General features: G+C 39.7%; 1 protein-coding gene across 3 annotated transcripts in view; it reads left to right on the top strand.

The window, feature by feature from the left end:
- The first annotated feature begins 1,600 nt into the window (after positions 1-1,600).
- VPS41 (VPS41 subunit of HOPS complex) overlaps positions 1,601-20,888 on the top strand; it is a 113,560-nt gene continuing 94,272 nt past the window's right edge. For 2 of the 3 annotated variants that reach the window (XM_019285710.3, XM_010398619.3), the window contains exons 1-2: positions 1,633-1,674; positions 5,412-5,450. In XM_019285710.3, the coding sequence (XP_019141255.1) occupies positions 1,645-1,674; positions 5,412-5,450 (69 nt within the window). In that variant the 5' untranslated portion in view covers positions 1,633-1,644. Of the gene's footprint in view, positions 1,675-5,411; positions 5,451-20,888 lie in introns of all 3 variants that reach the window. The other variant, XM_019285711.2, reaches the window with a different exon arrangement.

Genomic DNA, 20,888 nt, shown 5'->3' with positions numbered 1-20,888 from the left:
TTCTGGGTAAGCCATGCAGCTGTCAGCAAACACCTCTTACAGTCTCTTACTTAAGTTTATTTTCATCTTGAAATCAGTTTAATTTCTTGCCAGCAAGATTCTTCTGAGGACCAAGCATGCCTGGCACATGGGCATCTACTTCTCATTTCCAGCCTAAATGCACTGAAAATAGCTGATACTTATTTGATCTCATACCTTTTACTTTAATAGTTCTTCTTCGTCTTCAGATGTCTTTTATTGTTAGACTGAAGTTGCTGAGGCCTTCTTTTTATCAGTCTTCTCCAACAGATCAGACCCTAAAAGTGGTTCTTTGGCCCCTTCCAGTTTCAACTAATTTTTTTTTTTTTGTAACAAAGGTGACTCCAAATTTACAATTATATCTAGGTGTGGTCTCAACAATATTTTGTACAACGGCAGCCAAACATCTCTTTCTCTGTAGATATCCCATGGCTTATATGGCCAGGATGACATTTACACACTTCTCCACCATGGCACCTTGATAGTCCATAACAAACCATAAAAAAGATACTTTCTTATATCATTTGCAAATTAAATTTATTCAGGATAGCTATTTCTATATGTTCTGACACTGAAACTGGTAACTTTTATAGATTTCTCTCTCACCCCTGTGTACAGCTTTCAGTGTGATTTTAAAGGACAGCTCTAGCTCTTCTCAGTTAAAATTCTGGCAATTTCTAAAGGTTTGGCAATGATATACATTATTTTCATAGCCAAGGTGATACTCTTTGCAATTAACTGTATGGCCTTAAGGTTTTCCAGTGTGGTATTATGCAATTCCTCTTTTATTGCCAAAGGTGATCTGCACTGCACATTTTTTAATTTGTGGCTTGGTACTCAAGGACACATAACACTGTAGCTCCACCTTAGATTTTAAATAGCTCCAAAGGCAAAACCCAAATGGTAAAATGTTCTGCCTATTGCTTTTTAGCTTTGATTATGTTTTCAACATATAAAGAAAGTAATTTGTGTGCAAGCAAGACATTCAAGTCTTATTTTATGCTTTTAAAAGTCAAAATGCAGCAGCTTCTAGAATTGTAGAAGACATTTAGGCTTTCTGAAATCCTTCTCCTGACACTAGTGTGGGCCATTTCAATATTGATGATTAAGGAAAAAGGACAAAGAGGACAGAAGCCGCTACATGTAGGATCTAATGGAAACTGGAGCTGTGCTCGACCAGGTGCTGCTCGGATGGATGACAGTAAAAAGGCCTGATCCGGGAGCACTGGCAGTGCTGTGCACAACAGGGGCAGCAGGCAGGCTGCCAGTGGCTCTGGGCTTCAGCTACACCCGAACCCTCGCTAATTAGGGGGAGCTCACCAAGCACTGCAGTGGCTACCTTCAGCCTTATCACAGCTGGGCGTACCATGGAGCTGGGAGATCATGCTGATCTCCCTGAAAGAATCATGGATTTCAGCTTTAAAAAGCATCTCGCAGCTAAGGAGGGTGGAGAGGCAACTTGCGTCTGCCCTCCGTTTTGTACGGCATCGTCACCATACCTCAGCCGGGCTGAGAACGGGAAAAAAAAAAAGGGGGGGGCGGCGAAATCCTTTCCCTCCGAAACTACATTTCCCAGAGTGCCTCGCCGGCTTCCTGCCTCTCACATGACAGCTGCCTGTCCGCGCCATGGCGGAAGCCGAGGAGAAGGTAGAGAGTGTCAGTGCACTGTGGCCGCAGCGCCGAGCAGCGGGGCTTAGAGCGGGACGGCCGAAGCGTGGGGCCGGGCTGGGGGCACATGGGAGTGGAGGGGCGGAGGGACAGTGCCTATGCCAGGGGGACGAGACCGGCAGCCAGCCCTGCGGGGTGCGGGGCCGGCGGCGACAGCCTCGGGACAGCCTTCGGGACAGTCTCGCTGCGCCGGGGCGGAGGAGGGAAGATGGAGGCAGGGGAACCTGGGTCTGGCCGGGAGGGTGGGTTTAGAAGTGCATATGGCACTTCTGTGAAGCCAGGATTAAAGAGCTGGAGGTTCTCTCTACGGAGGGACATAGGAGACATGACCAAGTTCACCTCAACAAGGGGATTTTTTTCTGAGACAAAACTTGAGGAGTTTCTTGCTGTTGTTCCCTAAATCGGATGTTCTCCTATAGCTCCCCGTCCCTAGGTTGCTCCTTCCCAAGAAAAAAAAAATAAAGCAAAAATGCACTTCCTGGCCCTTTCAGGTACTTTCTAAGTGTTTCTTTGCTGAGCCAGCATTTGGACAGACAGCTGAGCTATGCGATCTTTCTCTGTCTTGCATGCCTAGAAGTGGGAGAGTCTTAGAATTACTTCAAGGTAACTGGCAAAAGTTAGAGATTGGCATCTGGTTTCCGCCTTCCCTGCTGACAGAGGTTTGTTGGGAGGGCTTGGCTTCCTTGGGGGAGGCTTTTTTTCCCAGGATTGGTGAGTTTGTAACTGTGGCAGCCTTTGGAAGGATAAAACAAACTCTGACAGCCTGTGTTTTGCTCTCTTTGGACTATGATAGGAGAGTTACCTTACTCATTTCAGTCTGTTTCCTGTGGGCAGCATGCACACCTCTACTGAAAGAGATCTGTGTGTTGTGCATGTGTTTCTTTAAAACTCAAGTTTTGTGGCTTTCACCTTCTGTCAGGTTTAAGTTATGGGCCTAAACATGTACTATATTACATTTGATGTTTGTAAAAGCAAAGGAAGGGAAAACCCCATACCCACCAAACTGGAAAGCCTGCTTAAGAATTTTTTGAGAAGTTATGTTGGATCTGTTAAGTGAAAGATTATAATGGTGAGAGATTACTTCACATTTCTATGGTTTCCTCATCTGTGTTCCCTTCCTGCATTCTTTGGCTACTTAAGCAACAGCATTTGTCAGCTGGCTGAAGTATACTGCTGATTTTCCCCTAAAGTCTGAGACCCAGCAGTGACTGCTATTCCTACACGATTTTGGATTCTGCTTGTCTACAAATCCCTCTTTAGGGATTTCCTTTCCACAGTTACAAGGCTCCTAAAAAGTGGATGTGGAGGATAATCCTCTCAGTTCATGCATTTGGAGGGAAGTGAAAGGAACCTAACAAAACCCAGGGCAATCATAACTACAGTTTACTGTTCCAGTTTGCCTAAGCAAGTGGGAAAACTCAGGCAAAAAGCTTTTCATAGTAAGCTGCTAGCAAAGTGAGTTATTAGGTAACTATCAATTCTGAGCACCTTCAGCTAAGTTCTTGTCAGGGAACAAATACAGTTTCTGTATTGGTTTCCTAAGCCAAGGCTCCCTCTGAATTTTTGCATGTTATTTTCTGCAGTAAAACATAAAGGCCATGAAGCATTTGTGTTTGTATACCATTTGTGAAATTTAGTATCTGGGGTTGCGGTGCCTTGTGAATACAGGGCCAGGGTAGATGTCGTAAATAAAAATAGATTGATATTTTCTTAGTTCACATGGCCTGATTATTGGAATCAACTTCTGGCATGCCTTAATTTTGTATGTCAGTAGGGATGCCTTTGCACATGGAGCTCAGTTAAGTGGCTCAGGTGGGTGTGAGGACTGGCTGCTGTCTCAGTAAGTGAGCTGTTAACTCCACCCTGCACGTGTGTCTGTCTGTCTGCATAGTGTTAGATAGTGAGCTCATCCTGAAAGTAACTTCCTGTTCTAGACAGCCAAAGATATTGGACCATGAGGGGCAGATGTAGGTGGTGTAGCTGCACTAGAAAGTCTCATGTATACCAGTGGAAATGTCACTTGCTTTAATTCCTTTGTTTGGGAGAGCTTTTTTTCCAAACTATGTGAATTATATCAAAATATCATAACGGTAGTGCTATTAATTTTGATTTAGTAAGGAGTTGAGTAGGTAGCTTTTGGTATTCAGGAGAGAAAATAAGGTTTTTATTAGGAATTTGATGATACTTTGCATTGGACTTTGTGTGTTGTTCTAGCTCATCCAATCAACTGGCAATATTACACCACAATGTTTTAGTTCTGTTCTTACTTGGTTGTTGTTAAGTAGAGTTTAAGATGCACAAAGATTCTATGTAACAAACTGTAATTTCCTGAAAAGTTACAGCAGCTTGTGATTAGAGACTGGGAGACTGACAGACAAACAGTTGTGCTTGCAAAGTCAAACCTAAACTTCAAAGGATGCCAGGATTTTACTCCATCTTCCCTTGATTCCCATGTACTTTCTACTTGCAGTTTCCCAACTCATGTCACAAGTACAGACTACAATGATAACCCTTCTATGGGATGTGTGTTTTAGAGGTGGGCCTATCTGTAGTGAGTAAAATGGAAGAAACACATGACAGTAATTGTGGTAACACCTTGCACTAAGCTTCCAGTAGCAGGTAGAAGTGCTGCTTTGCTTCTCTCCCATCTGCTGTGATGGTCATTATGGGCATCAATGTGAGCCTCCACTAATGAAAAGGAAGCCTTTGCTTTTGGTGAACAGGTCACAATAAGTGCATTTTATAAAAGCATGGAAAATAAATAAATGTGAGAAAAAATTACACTGGTTGTCAGTGCATTAATTTTTTTTCCTTTTCCATTTTTCTCTAAGCTGTTGGTAAGGGTGTAATTTTTTTTTTTTTTGTCTTCTCTGGTGGAATTCTGTACCTATTTATCTTACTCTTCAAATACTCCATAAGATTTGAAATTCTGGCTTCTCTCTTGCTTGTTCTTTGTTTATATCATATTTTATTGTTAAAATGCTTACATTCACTGCCAGTGTATTAGTTGTAATCCTTTATTGCTATTGATAAAGATAAATACGTTAAGTAAATCTTCGTTTTGCTGACTTCTTTGAGGAGGCATTGCATCAGCAGATTTTCTCAGTGGACAGACGAGAGATGAGCAGGAGTTGACTTACAAAATTTTTTTTGTAGGGTAGAAAGAATCATTATCTTGCCAGAGAGAGATGTTTTAAAGGTACAGTTGTTTGAAAGGCAGGAGAAAGCCACATCTTGTGTTAACATGGGATGAGGAGGAGAAAGTCATTGAATGCTGGATTTCTATGGAAAATGGTTTGAAATTATATAAGTTTAAAATAAGCCTATTAACAGCTAAATAGTTGAATAGTAAAGCTGGTTTGTGGATAACTGGAGAATGCTGTTCTGCCATGGAAGTCAAGATCTGGGCAGTTTCTTTGGAAAATTTGCTACTCCTTCTGGAAGAGGGGAAGCTATCACAGGGACAGATTCTCAGATGATCCAGTCACTCTCTTTTAGGGTAACTGACAACAGTGTCCCTGCTGCTCCTGAGTATCAGTGTGGCACTCAAATGCAAGTGCAAGCACAAATCGGGTATGAATGGCGAAGATTGTCATGAGTCTGAGGTGCTTCTGCTTTGTCTTTCATTTCTTAATAAGGGTTTAAAAGTACTTTTTAAAGGGAAATACTGCTCAGTTGTGTATGTACTTAGTTATTTACTCCTTTGTTTGTTGTGTCCTTTTCAGGAAACCAGGTCTAATGAGGAATCAACAGATGAATCTGAGGTAACCCTTCTTAAAATGTTTCACACTCGAATCTGTGTCAGTGCGGTCAGTGCTAGTTTTTTGTCAATATGGAGTGAAAAATACTACTTCACTGGTTGTTTTTAGAAGTTTGGCCAGTATTATGTAGCAAGGATTGTTAATCTGCGTTTAAATTATTAAAAAGAAGCTGTGAATTGCTATTAGAAGCTTCTTTATATTTAAAAAAGCCCCACAATCACCCCATTATAGTAAAAGGAATTATGTTGAGAGACAAATTCAAGTATATGTGCTTCTGTTTCAATAAAATGAAAATGTGAGTCTAATTATATAAGCAGTAATACTACATTCAAGTAATTACTTTGGTATTTTAATAGCTTCACAGTCTAGACTTAATCATGTCCCATAGACTCTCTGTTCTTGAGATGATGTTTTGTCACTAATCGTCTCCTGTTCTGGAGAGGTCTGCCTACACTGCTGTAGGTGATGGGAAAAGGGGGCTGGGGGTGAAGAGAGGAAGGGAGCTAGAGAGAGTTCAAGAGTTTGTCCCTGAACAGTAATGTACTAACTCCAAACCTGTCATCACTGGAGGAACCATAAAAGATCTGAAAGACCCAATTGACATCAGAGCGGTCTAGGATAGCTACAGGAAGGAAGAAATAGAGGTGTCTGAGCAACTTCAGTTGTGGCCCACCAGCAAGAACAGAGGACACAGAGAAGGTTATTACCTTGAGTGTTTTCACCCATTATGTATCTAAGTCAGAATAGCTCATAGACTTATAAAACTTTAATAGACTTGCTATTAGGAAGATTTTCTGGTTTTTACCTAGGGACAAATCTCCATGCTTGAGATCTGGGTTTAAGGATTAAGCAGACAGAAATCCCAATTTCTGTGACAGTAGATACTGCAGAGACTGTAGTGGTGGATTCTGAAAAAATCTTTTTGCAGTGGAAGGTGGCTTTGCTTCTTGTGAGATAATTGTTTTCTTTCTTCCATTGAGTGATTGTCTTCAGTGGCACTGAACGACAATACTGGTGAGAAGCAGGGGTTTTTTTGGCCCTTTAACATTGCTCTGTGGAACAGCTACCGGGACCAGACTTTTTTTGCCCAGTGTGAAATGCTTTCATTCTGAATAGTGCTTTGTGGTGTGAAGTGCAGATAAACAATCACTGGGCAACGACTCAGTACTTAGTAGAATAGTAATCCTCTCAAGGCTTGACATTCACAGGATAGTGAACACAGATACTTACCTACTGAGGTGATTTTTTTTTTTCTTCAAGCCTATTGCAATGAAAAACTGGCACTTTTAATGGCCTTTCAAGATTTCAGCTGGTAGTAAATCAGTATTTACAGCAGAATTAATCAGGTTGCCAGGTTGGTGGGGGTTTACTGTTTTTTACCTTAAGGAAAAATAGGCATCACGTATCTTTCACAGAATTCAAAGTCCTAAAATTTCAACTAGACTTACGTTAAAGTTGATGTCTGTTTTTAATGTTAATTTCACATGCAGAGAGAAGTGAAAAGGAAATTTATGTATTAAGAATGAAGACGTTTGGTCTAAAGAACAACTGTCATTCTAATGTCTGTGAAAATGCTTTGCATTAGTCGTCTTTGAGTATTAAGTCTAGTCTGTAGTATCTGGATCAGTAAATAGTTAATAGAATTAAACTCATTAGACTATTTCTAATGATTGTTTAGATAAAACCAAAATGGTAAAAGCACAAAGTGTAAATGTTCTGAGTGCTTGCTTATATTAAGTATGGTCAGAACTAAGATCAAACTGATGGCTTCACTCCTAGCTCTTGTGATCATAAAACTGTAATTATTTCTTTTGGGTGGCCTATAGTTTGAATAATCAGGGATGGATTTTATGGTGGTGGTTCTAGAATCAGACTCTTAATTCTTTCAGCCTGTGTTTAGTCATTAAAAAATACTGTATTTATGGCATGGTCTTCATAGACATCTTACCATAGTACTAAAATTTTTTACACATACAATTACTCTTGCAATTAATTAAATTTAAATTCTTCATATGAAATTGAATATTGTTGCCGCGATGCTGGCCAGCTCGTGGGCCGAGAACCAGGCAATAGCCTTGCCTGCCACAGCAGCAGAGGACGGGTGCCGAGCGAGAGTGGGAGTTTAAGCGAGGTCCAAGCAAGGCTCGCTTTAGCCACCGATGAAAAAGGTGCAAGGAGAGACGAAGCAATGAGGGACTCTTCTCAGGGGGACAGGAACTGGGTTTATTGGAGCCCGGAAAAGAAGGGTCGAGAAGCGCAAAGAAAAATCTCTGGCAGGGGGTTTTCTACCCCACTGCTCAGGGTGGAGCAATCATAAAACATCCAATAACAGAACAGACAAGGGGAGTTACATAGGCGGGGATACATACCAATGGGGAGAGAGGTAGGCGGAGAGGGTGAGCACGGGCCAATGACAGAGTGATGTGGAAACCAAGGAAGGGGAGAGCGTGGTCATTGCAAACGTGCAGGGTGTCACATCTTTCCCGCCTTGGCCAATGAACTTTCTTGCCAGACAGCCTGAGGGTGTCTATGTTGTGGCGGGCAGCTATCTTAGGATACCTGGACCTCATGAGAATTAAACCACTGGACCTTTTGTCCAGCGGGGCCTGGGACACCCTGGCAAGAGCCACGGCTCACCACAACATATTGTTACTAATGATTCCAGAGGGCACATGACACATATCCAACTTCGATCACAGATATGTTTTGTATTATGGAGGTATGCAATAATAAAATTTCTGATTTTGTGTAAACTATGCCCCTGTCCGAACTGGATGTCTAAACAAAATATGGATTTTTTTTTTCCCCCTGATGTTTTTACACTTCTGTGCTATTATCTTAGCAAAGAATCAAATATACATTAATTCTGTCTCATGCAGCAACTCTCTTAACTATCATTCCTTTAGCATCTTCTAGCAAATAAAATTCTAATGCTATTTTGCTACCTGCTTGGTTTGTTTTGAACAACAGACTCTTTAACAATTGCCAGGATGCTTATTTGCACAGACTTGGTGGTAGTGCTTAATAGTAGGCCTCAAATGTGGGAGTCTGCAAAAATTGACTGTCTTGAATGTACGTCATCTAAAACCTCATAAGTGTAAGTTTGGTTCCAGTGATGGCTACACAGGAAATTGAGTTCCTAAAGCTGCCCCAGTGTAAAATACTTCTCAGCTGTTGAAGTCAGAATGTGTAAAATGCAAAGGTATCAACTAGCAAAGATGGTGAATTTGTTCAGATGTTAAGCAGACCTTTCTTTCAATACAGAGATAGCTGTAGTTACTTGTAAAATTCGTAGACCTTGTAGCACTTGTAGAAATGTAATAGATCTTTCCTGGTAACTACAGTACAGTTGACATTTTAGTATCATGTTCTTATATATGATTTGGGATATTACAAGCTTTTTCTTTTCCTGTAGACAGGCTGCTATATATTATGCCATGGTATAATGAGGAAGCTGTATATCTAATACTCCTCTAATTCTTTGGAGAAAACCTAATTGTTTCGTGAAGTAATTTTACTGCAGTCTTGAAGCACAAGTATTTTCTTTTTGTATCTTTGGCTTTAGACATTTGGTTTTAGTGTTTGTTGAAGGGTTTTTGTTAGGGTTTTTTAATTGTTTTTCTGGAGTGTATTTGCATGACTTATCCCAAACTTGTCCAATCATCAAATATGCAGCCAGATTTGAGGCTGGATCTGAGCAGGTTGGTTTGGCTGAAAAGTCATAGTACAATGTGGTTTCATTGGCTTATTTAATTTTATTTTATAGCACCTGAAGCTAAATGTTTGGACTGTCACATTTGATGAGATCTAAAAAGTAGATAACAAAATAATCTGACTTTTGGCTGTTTGTCAACTGTGGAGGGAAAAAAAACCTCCATAAATTATGTACAGCCTGAATCTGAATTTATTTTCAAATGATTCTTCCTCCTTGCAATGTGTCTGTTTCTGTAAAATCTTGCTTTTCTCAATTGAGCTGTTTTCTGTCAGACAGGTAGTTATGTTTTGCCAGTTAATTAGCAAGGAATAAAAGGCTTAAATTTTTCTCCTCCTTTCTAATTTACTGCAGGGGTTATGAGCAGATTGTGCTGATCCAGCATGTGACTTTTTTACAGGAAGCACCCTTTCAAGAACAAATGTCCCTGGAATTATAAATGAATGCTATGTCCTAAGAAATAATCCTTGATTATGTAAGGCATGTCACTGATGGTTTGTTGGTTTTTTTTTTTGATGCTGCACTACAGCAGAAATTTTTTGGTTTGCAATTGTTTGCTTGTTAAACTACAAAAGAAAGCCATGTTGGTGCAGATATTAAAGTTCTGCAAAGAGGTATTAGAATAGTATTTTTTTAAAAAAGGTGCATTGATATCTGTATTCCTGCTTTTTTGTTAGAGACATCAATGTGTTAGTCATCATTATTGCACATATTTTCATTCTAGCACTTCTATTTTTATATGTGCCCTTCTTAACTTTTTTTTTCTGTTTTGATCACTGTTACCCTGTGAAAGGGTTTGTTCATTTAGTTTCTTGTTTAGTTATTTAAACACTATATTAATAAATTCTATGAGTTTGTAGACAGAATGGTGTTGTAGAAATTCTGGTTAATCCAGTGCTCAAACTATTTCTGGTGGTTTAGAAATATCCCTCTCTGATGCACTTCCACCACTGAAATTAGTAGTGCTTTGGTTCTTTAAGGTTTTGAAAACTGAGCAGGAACACAGGAAAAATGTAAGCCTTAAAAAGAGGCAACTAAAAAGCCTTGATATTTCCTTTCTCTTTTCAGTGCACTCCAAATTTTAGTCTTGTAGGTTGGGTCTGGATTAGGTCAAAGCAATTAAATCATTTCAAGTAAATAAAGCATCTGGTGAAAAAGGCTCCTTGTCATACTGTGTTTCCATCAAAATGTTCTCTTAACATGGAGTGTGGAGCATAGGGCTGGAAGAGATAAGCTCTTCTGTGGATAGTAACATTTGAAGGGGCATCACCATTGTAAGAAAAATGGATGATTGAAAAGTAGATTTGGCTACTGTACCTTAGTCCGAGTTGCTTTTTTTTTGTCTCCTACCTGACCTTTTCCAAAGTACTTCTTTTAATCATGCCTCTTTTCCTTATTATTGAATAGCTGTACATTAGGTTATTTTTTTTTTTAATGTAAAATGGGAGAAAAATGCTCAAAAAGTGTATTCTGTTTCATGTATCTGGGCAGTCTGAGGAGAGATTGCTTCCCTCTGCAGGGCTTTAAATTAAATTGGCCTTTTGGGGAGAATGGAAGGAAAAGTTACATAAATTCCAAGTACAAAGTTCTCCTTATTGATGAAGAAATGTATCATGCAAATAATTTATCAATTTGAGTCAGTAGGATGAGCATAGTAAATTATTTATTGAAGTTTAAATGGAATCTTTTCATACATTAATTTGAAAAACAAGTTTGCAGTGACTAGTAACTATCATTATAATAAACATCATTAGAGGATTGACTTGCAGGAAAAAATGGATTATTACTATATTCTTTTAGGATGTTCTGATTTTGAGTGAAAATTAGATACTTCATTTAATGAGCTATTAATATTAACCAGAAGTGCCTGTTCTATCTGTATGTTGTGGAATACAGAGAAAGTAAAAATGCTGCTCTGCTTCCTATGTGAATTAAATGCAATTGCAAAGCTACTGTGTTAGCAGAGTATGCAGATGTGGCTTTTGCAAAACACTAAATGTATTTTTCTGCATGGAATAACACTCTTGGCTGCAAAAAGGAAGTAACAGTGAAATTCAGCTCTTCCCCAGTGGTGGGTAGGTGAGCTTCAAAAACTGCTATTCCCAAAACTGCCCTGTCAGCTTTTCATATGCAGTAGATCACAAGGTGGCAACTGGGTTGCTTGAGTAGTGTTCACAGGGGAAACAAATGTTTGCCCAAGTTCCTTACTCAGCAAAAGGACAATAAAAGTAGGAATGTGTAGCTTCATTGAGATTTGAACTGTGTTTGGATTTTTCTGTGCTGGAATTGGATTTGGACGTAGAAGATAAAATAGCCTATCCTGTGCTGCCTCTGTATGGCGCACTTGGTGTGGATGGACTGATCCTATGGTTTTGAACAATGAAGTGGATTTGGAAGTTTCTGGTGCTCTTTGTTATGCACAAAACTACCAGTAAAATAAATTGATGGAAATTGAAATGAAACCAAATTGTATTATATGGACTTTTTACTGCTCTTTTTTAAACACGCCATTTATGAGAATTGCTCATGTGCAGTATGTCATCTCTGTGTTACTTACGCTTCAAAACTTGGCTGGTGCCCAGCTCCTTCAAACCCGTAGGAGTAAATCTTCAATTGGTGTTGTGCAAATATAGTTTAATATTCTGTATGCCACAACAGTTTTGCGAAGAAATAAAATGCTCTGTATTTTGTCTTTCGTCTGTGTGTCATTTCATACTGTAAATGCAGCCCATTTTGAGACATATTCACAGGCAGCCATATAATCTTAATTCCGTGCTTCTGGTGTGTATCTGCATTTTCCCAGGGTATTAAATAAATCCCTGTGGAAAATGCATGGGGAGAACAGAAATTTCTGTTGTGTGAAATTTTACCATCCTAATCCATATTTACCAATTTTACAGCTAGGTACTGGAAAAGCATTGGTGATTTGCCTTATGAACAGTTGTAAAGGAGCAAGATCAGAGGTTATTCACATTTTTCACTGAACTAACATTACAGTATTTTCACCATAGAATTATGGGAAAATATTTTTAGCAGCATAAGTCACAAGCATGCTGTTATAGTTTAGAAATTTCAGTCTTTGTGCTTTTTGTTTTCTTGTGTATCAGTAGTTGCAGAATTGAAATGAATTCTTGTGCAAGTTGGAAACTTTAATGGGTTTCTAGCTTTTATTCACTATTGCTCTACCTGCTTTTGAACCAGTGACTTCAAGATGAAATGCTCTTTGCTATTCTCATTCTTAAACCAGGTTTTTTTTCTGCTTTGTTAAAATTTTTCTGTAGGAACAACTTTTTTATGAAAGTAATGGAGGAAAAGAAGTTTATGCTCTCTCAGTGAGCTTCCAAAGGGTCTGGTAAAGTGCTCAGGATTTAAATTCAACACAGTACATAAAACAACAACGTGCAGTAAAATTGTATTCCAGTTTTGGTATTATCAAGCAGCCTGGTTAAAGGCCTTAGTCTGAGTTTTTCTTGGCATTCTGTTAGTGTTAGAGATTTGATTGCATTGAGAGGAATTGAGTCAGGATCATCACTGAGGTAAGAGCAGAAGTCTGGAAACCATATTTTAGGGATGGAGAAATGGTAATGGTGAAGCTGCACTTTGTAATAATTACACATCCTACTACAGTAATTCTTGTTTGCTCTGTGGCACTTGATTCTTCAGCACAAGTGGGTATATAATCCAGAACAGTGGGGGATGGAGTGCTTTCTTCTGCTTGCTTCTGGATTTTTTTTCTTTTGAAGGAAGGCTGGGTAAGACCTAGAAATGGCCATCAGGGAAGGTGTGTTTGCATCACTTTGGAACACAGAAGTATTTTTAAATAACAAATATGGGGACATCTACTTGAAGAGCTTTAGAAAATGAGTTTGAGGTGCTATATTTTTAAGGACCGAATTAGCTTCTAAATTAGACTTTATATGTTTCTTGATTGTACAGAGTAACAATCTTCTAGAGGTTTTGCAACAATGAAAATGTAAATTTTAAATTTTTATTGTGAATTTCCAGGTATTTTTTCAGAAATGATGATTATTTAAATTATTTCTAAACTATAACCTGGGTTCCAGTTGGTGTGAGAAGAAGCAAGACTTGGGCTAGGTGTTTTTTCTGACTTCCATGTCAGAATGGCAGGCAATGGGTTGTCTTGTGTGCAGTTTCTTTCAAAAGTGGCAGCACCAGAGGCAAACACCAAAGAAGCTTGATGTTACAGTGGAAGAACTTTGAGTAAATAGCTGCCTCCTTTACAATGATAGCATTATGTCCTCACTGCCCACCTCAGTAATTTGCATCTTTTTACAATTCTGACTTCTAAAACTTTCCAAAGACAAACCTTCCTCCTACCCCCATTCTGACCAGGTTTGGTCATTGTCTCAGTGTGAAAGACAGGTGTTTGAAAGGCAGGAGCCTCCCTTGGAATGGAAAATATCATCCCCTCCCCTCTGAATTGTTATAATTTTGAAAGTAAGGGGCTTTTAGGCAAAGATATGAGAAAAAGAATAACAGTTCTTTACTAGTATGTGTATGCATAACAAGGCAAACAAATAGCAACAATGGTAAGTAACAACATCAAACAAGAACAGAAAACCCAATAAACAGTCTCTTCCCACTCTTTAAGCTCTTTCCCCTTTGCTGCAGTCACGGCCACAGCCGGCAGGGGCGCTGGTGGCTCCCGGCCGGGCAGGGCAGGTGCGATGATTCCCCCGCGGCTGCAGGGGGCGCAGGGCACGGGTCTGGCCATCTCTCTCCACGTGGACAAGGGGGGACGGGCTCGGCAAAAGGGGTGGAAACGGGGCTTCCTTTACAAGCCCCAGGGGCACCCGATCCCGGTGCCCTCTCTGGATAGCAAAAGAAGCTGTAGCAGGGATGAGCAAACTCCCGGAGTGGTATATGAGATGTATCAGACACTCGGCAGCTGTAGCTGAAACCGCCGATCTTCCATGCAGGCCAGGGGCTGTGAGTTACAGTGTAGCAAAAACTCAGAGCAGTGGTAAAAAAAATGGCAGGGGCGGGGCAGCGACAGCCCAGCTCCCAGAGAGACGCTCCCTGGGAGGGTGAGAGGGCTGGCGATCCCAGGGTTTTCCCCTGGGACACTCCAACAGAGTCCCTCTTTAAGTGAGGTAGGGTGTTAACAAGGTTCCAGTGCAATGGCTGCTCCCATGAGCAGAACTCCTCTCACCACAGAAGGCAGCAGAAGACAGAACCCTGCACTGGTGGTGAATTCTTGCCACAGCAACTGCAGCCTCCTTCCCGTCTGAATGCCGAGAGAGCAAGGGAGAGCTCAGAGCTGCACCCCGCCCCTTCCCCCAGCCCAATTCTTATGGTATCTCTGCCCTCCACGGGAAACCTCCAGGTAAAAAGCAAGAGTAGCCTGCTGGACCTCCCCTGAGATGTGACCACTTGTCTCTTAAGTATCTGGTCGTTATTGTCTCCTAGCAACACATATGGAGGAAAATTCCGTAAGAGAAAGAAACTAAAGGAGAATTCCTAAACCCCAACAGTCATCATCTTTAAATAAATTTTTCCTAGTGGTGCTGAGGAAGAATAAGACTCTGCTGGTATGCACACTTAATGCAATTAATAGTGGGTCCAATTACTTGAAGTTGCTGTGAAGAACATATTTGCTTTTAGGGTAGAAGGAAACAAACAAATGTCCAGAAATATTCCTGGGTTCCTTCTTATATCAAATAGATAATACACCAATTTAATTTGTAGGGTTCAAAACTTATACCCCTCATCCTTAAAGTACAAGTGATATTCTGATGCCTGCAGTCATAAGGCAATAGTAGGATTTATAAAGACTGACTATTTTGTGACTGTGAAATGGTAATATAACAAGGAAGAGGGGGAGAAGGCAAATTTATCTCATCACAGGTATAACCCAGTTGTTATTGTACTTAAAGTTGTGAGCAGGGTAAGCCATTTAGTAGGTAAAGATTGGGAGTTTTTCTTCATTTTCATGTTCTCAAAAAACAAACAAAAAAACCTATTCATTGTTTTTACCAAATAGTACAGGGCCTTTGACTTGATCTGGGGTGGAAGTCAAAGGGATCTCCCAACTGTGTTGTGACATGATGATGTTACTTCCTTAAATTCATCAACAGATGTTAGCAATTTGTTACAGTTTGCTGCTTAATATTTTCTACTTTAACATTATTAACCCTCCTGCATGTGCTAAGTCCTGTGTTGCTCCCATGTGATATTTTCACTTGCAGTAGGTTTTTTTGCTAGATTTTTTTATTTATTTGCCATATTCCCAAGTATTGCAAATGGGAAGTGTGTTCATTTGCATATGTCAACCCTAAATTAGTAAATAAAATTCCTTTTTCCTTCCATGTATTATAAGAACATCTGTGCTTTTAAGACACGGAAAGAGGTCATGGAAATACAGGATGGTAATTGTCTGCATTGCCAAATCCATTTGCTTAGTCTGTCTAGATCTTTGTCCTCTGAATGTCTCTGAGCTGGTGTGGGTGTGCAGCTGAGGTGGGAGCTGTGGTCTGCCTTTTCCAAGAACCACCTGTAGTGTACTTGGTGAGCTGTTCATGGTGGATTCTGGTGTCTGTGAACGGCTGTTTCATGTCAGGCTATAAGCAGTCATTAAAAACTGTGTCTAGGAAAGGTATGCCATGAGGGTTGCCTGGCTGAAGTGAGCTTCCAACTGAGGACATGGTAGTTTTGAAGAGGAAGAAGATGGGGTTCCTGGCAGGCGCACTGAAAAGTGTTGAAATTGGACTTGGAGTCTAGGCTGAGAGGGCTTGATAAAGTGTTTGAGGGGAGTTGGGGTGAGAGCAAAGGTCCATCTGAGGGTTACAAGGGGATGGAGCAGAGGAGATCTGTAAGAGGGAGGCTAGGAGAAGACTTCTGAGCCTTCAGGACTCTGCAGTCTTAGAAGTGGAGGTTAAGTGTTAAGTGGGAGCCAGGCCCTTTATGTGTTTTGGATAATTGGATTACAGGTGGGATTGACTGGTACTTGGAAGGCAGTCCTTCAATCCTTTAACCTTCATAATATTGTGGCGGGCAGAGTCACTGTTTTCCTTTTCCATTCATGTCCCAAAACTGAGAGTAACCCTGCCAGCAGACCTAGTCCTGCAGAGCTGCAGTAGAGAGTTGCTCTGCCTTCATCTTGCCTTGCTGTCGGAATCAGCAAGGTTGAAGAATTTGCTTGCTCCTAGCTGAGCAAGGGTGTCTAAACTGAAGTCTTATTTCTGGGGTGAACAAACTGTACGGTTTGTCAAGCTTAATTTCTGCCATTAAGTACAAGAAAAGTATGCTAAGTCTCAATGTTTTAGCATACAGCTATTAGAAAATTATTTGGTGTGAAATACAGTAAAGAAGGAAGTGAGAAACAATGCACATAGATATTCCTGGGGTGATACTGAGAATATAGAGGCTTCTGTCTGATTATCTGGATTACCAGATTATCTGAGCCACATTTAGCCTAAATATGACGTGGGTAGAGAAAACTAGAGATGACAGATAAGTGAACCTGCTTATCTGAGGCACTTGGTGTTAGATATTTGCCCTGTAGATTTTGGGGAATGGGATTCAGTAAATGTAAAATCAGGTTCATTTATAAATCAGTATCTCTTTACCTTGAATGAATGGAGATAGTTGGGTGCTACCAAAGGTCTGAGAGCTGAACTGGAAAGATAAAGACCAAAAATAGTCATAATTTCTTTATTGGGCCAAAGGAGGCATTATGACCCATGTGGTACAATTCCCAGGTGTAGAAATGATGTGAGGGTTTAAATAAAAAGTTTTATCTGTATCTTTTGTGGGGTAGTACTTGTCTCCTCTTGGAAATCTTGTGGCAGTTAGCCTTAAGTTTGAAAGGTGCTTGTTGGGATCCCTTGTCCAAAGTAAGGTTTGCACAGCCGTCCTAGGTGCAATCCTGCCCTTCCAAGCAATGCTGGTGATATGAAGGGCTTGCAGAGAGCTGGGGGGTCAGATGATGATGTAAAACCCCACTGATGATGTGCCTTTCATAGCAGTCTGTTTAGAAGTCATCCATTTAGCTTCTCAGCAGGGCACCAGCCACTTGGATAAGTACTCTTTGCTCCCCTGTCAGATAGGGGCTTTATAGATGAAAGATCCTTTCCAGCCAGTCTCACAGGCCCTCAAAACTAAAGCTGAGACAGTCAGTCAACACCCTGATTAAGACATTATTTCCATTAAAAAAATCAAGAGTTGGAGATGGCTATACCTTGGATCAAGTGGAGATGTCAAAACCAAGAAAGGTAATAAATTATGTTGGCAACTCAGTTCTGCTGGGTATTTTGCTGCACTTTGTGCTTCTGCACATATATAAGAGAAATAAGTAACTATCCCTGGAGACTTCATTTTGGGGCTTGAGGTCTTTTTATGTTGGTTTCTTTTTATATTTGTCATTGAATTTCTATAAGAAGTGAAGCTGCCCCCAGCAGAGCACTAAGGAAGGATGTGTTTATTCATTTTTGCATAACTGAAAACATTCTGTGGACCTTTATTTAAACTCAAAAATAATTTGAGTTGGTTTCTTTGGTTCTACTGGAGATCTTCATCTGGTGTGCAAACTAGTAATTCTGGAGCTCTAACTAGTTGGTTTAATTTTTTTGTTCTGTGTGATAGTGATGACTATTTAAATAAATAAAAATTCTGATTTCTTACTAGGGTTTCTAAAGGCCTGACCTGTATTAAATGTCAGGAAGAGTTACTCTCATAAATTGCCAAGTAGTCTCTCCTCACTTTTTTGAAGTAATGTTGTGTTTGCACTTTTTGCAGCAGAATGGGGTTCTTTGGTTTGGTTTTGGTTTGGGTTTTTTTAAATGGGATTTTATAATGTGTCTTAAACATTAAGTACTCAGATAAACAGAGGCAGAGCACTTTGAATGACCCAGTAAGCTAGGGGGTATTGTGATTTAGGAATGGTACTCCCCACTTTAGTGCTCCCACTGAGACTCTACAAACTACCTGCTGCTTGTTTGCTCCCCTCCTCCCCTTCCCCTGCAGTGGGCTGGAGAGGAGAGTAGGAGGTACAAAAGGGAAAGCTCACCGGTTGAGGTAAGAACAATTTACTGAAAACAGCAGTGAGATAAGAAAATTAACAGGAGCTGCCACAGTACTAATAACAAAAGTGTACAAAAGAGAGAGAGTGATTCACATGCAAAAATACTCACAGCACTCTAGCTTGGAACCAGCATTATGAAACCTGTCCTTTGCTCAACCAGAACGAACCCCTTCTCTTCAGGGAAGGGTCCCCTTCCCTCCCCACACCTGGCAATGACATAAGGTAGTGTAGAACAGCCTCTGTGCCCTAGCCATGCCTCTCCTGGCTACTGCAAAAATTAACCCTGTCCTGGCCAGGAGGAAATGAGGTCATTTAACATTTTGCTTATAATGTCTGAAATCAAGGTAAACTTGAAAGAAAGCATGGAAAAAAAGAAAATTAAGTGTAGGGGGTTTATTTGTCTTTTTTTTTTTTCAGATATAGCCCTTTAAGAAGGCCTATGATACTGAGGCCTTGTTGGAGTAGGGTGTGAGTGTGTCTTCTTTGAAATTGCTTCAGTGATGGACCTCAGCTGTCTTTGTATTGGAGTTTAAATGCTTTGCAGGATCAAAACTTGCAGGCATAAACAAGGCTGGAATGGAGTAATTGGAATTCTAGCTGGGACTGGACAGAAGATGTGCAGCAAAGGGGAAGGACACTTGCCTTATAATGTATACAATGTTTATTTCCATAAAGGCTTTGAAAAACTTTGAGGGCAAGCCATGTGTGGGAGGGATGACACTTTGCTGTCAGTGCCTGTAACATAATTAGAGTATCTGCAATCAATAGAGCATGTAGTTCATGTGACAGACAGTCCTGTTGGCAGATCCTCTGCTGCAGGAGCAAATGTGGGCTAATGGAATAACTGGGAACTGCCCACAGGTTCCTTCTGGAAATTTTCTTCAAGAGGACTGATTTCAGATTTATTTTTTTTTCCTACTCATGATTCCTACACAATAGTTCCTGTAGGCAAAGCTAGTAAAGATGGGGCAGAATATCTGAAGAAGGTTGTGAACCTGTGTTCAGAAAGGCCGGTGAGCATCCCTCAAAGTGACACTTGCCTGTTGAGAGTATATTGCACAATTTGTGGCTCTTGTTAGTTTTGTAAATCCATTCCAGAAGAAGAGTTGGTAAGCGAGTAGGTGCTGGGTGTATGAAAAGGAATTTGTTTTCAGTTCAGGTGTGTTCAGCAATGACAACTGGAAGAGCTCTTAGTAGGAACGGGTTTGTGTTAGTCTTAGGGGCTAATTAGAGTATTTCATTCAGTTGGAAATGTGCTTTCAATGGGAAATGTTTATGGATACCTGTTCTTTACAGCATATTTTTAGCGATGTAACTGCCAGCTTTAGCATTAAAAGGCAAGTAGAAAATCAAATGGATTATGAGTTTCAAGTTAGCATTCTTGTTGTGGAAAAATGGTCATTATTTGTTTTACAACATCACAAAGGTATCTTCCTCCTGTCAGCTCTGTGGGTCTACTTCCCTTTCAGAATTTAAGGCTGCTATGTGTAGAGTGCTTTACACATTTTGTGCAGTATTTATTTCTTTTTCTCTCAAAACATTTGTCAAGAATCTCAAAATTCAGTATTGTTGTTTCAGATAGTTTTAGGCATTAAATATTGAAGTAGTATTAAGTGGTGGTACAAAAAGCAGTGTTAACAAAATTTATTTTCAAATTTTTAGAATCCTCTAGGATGGTTTAATTAAAAGTATCATACACTTAGTAAAAATCCATGTAAGTTCAGCAATTGATTTTTTTATTATTATTTCCCTTTAAAAAGGACAGCTGTGAGTTCTCTTGTATAGGGTAAATGTCACTCTGTTTATATCTTAGCTCTGCTGCGAGTCAGGACTTGTACTATTCCTTTAGGTTGTCATAGAAACGCAGCTAACTGACATCTCAACTCAGACTGCTCATGGTTTAATTTGTGGGTTTGCAAGATTATTAAAATTTAACAAAAATTATTGATTTACTTTTATTAACATGGGTTTGTGTTTACTTTAGAAGATCAAACTGCATAAAAGCTTTTCTTGATACAAAAATACCTTTAAAATTTTTAAATTCTGATACTCTAAATAAGAGATCATCAAATGCATTTAATATATCAGAGTCTGAAGCAGTAGAGAAATCTTGAATTTTTGCAAATCACCTTTTTAATTTCGTTTTGTTTACAGTAAAGTGCCCCAACCTCATTTCAATTTACCTTTTAGCTTGACTTTTATTTAACATAGAAGATACCTGTCAAGAAAGCGTGAAATAGGTACATCATCATGCCTAATATTTGGGAGTTTTCATTTTATTTACTTACTTTGAAGCCTGGCAGAACGCTTTGGTGCACTGACTTTTGAAAGTATATATTTTTTATATATTCATGTGCAGAAAAAATTACTTAGTTTTCACTCATAAATAAGACAGGCGAAACTTATTTACAGTAACTTTATCTAATGGTCCACGGATGAATGATTTTATGCAAACTACTCAAGAGATTAGAATTAACTTTTCATGTTGGTTGCACATTGGATGTCCAGACCCCAGCAACATGTGGGATCTTATAAAAACTAGATGACTGGAGTTCAATTTTTACTTTTATGAATTTATTCAATGACTGCCCATGCATTTCAAGTGTAATCTTTGTAAGCAATGTATAAAATGGAGTAATGTATTAATTGGTATAAAATGGACACATACTTTCTTACGCCCTCCTTC

The sequence above is a fragment of the Corvus cornix genome, chromosome 2, assembly GCF_000738735.6.
Source record: "Corvus cornix cornix isolate S_Up_H32 chromosome 2, ASM73873v5, whole genome shotgun sequence".
In the NCBI taxonomy this organism is placed as follows: domain Eukaryota; kingdom Metazoa; phylum Chordata; class Aves; order Passeriformes; family Corvidae; genus Corvus; species Corvus cornix.
This window is presented reverse-complemented; position numbering and strand designations above follow the sequence as displayed.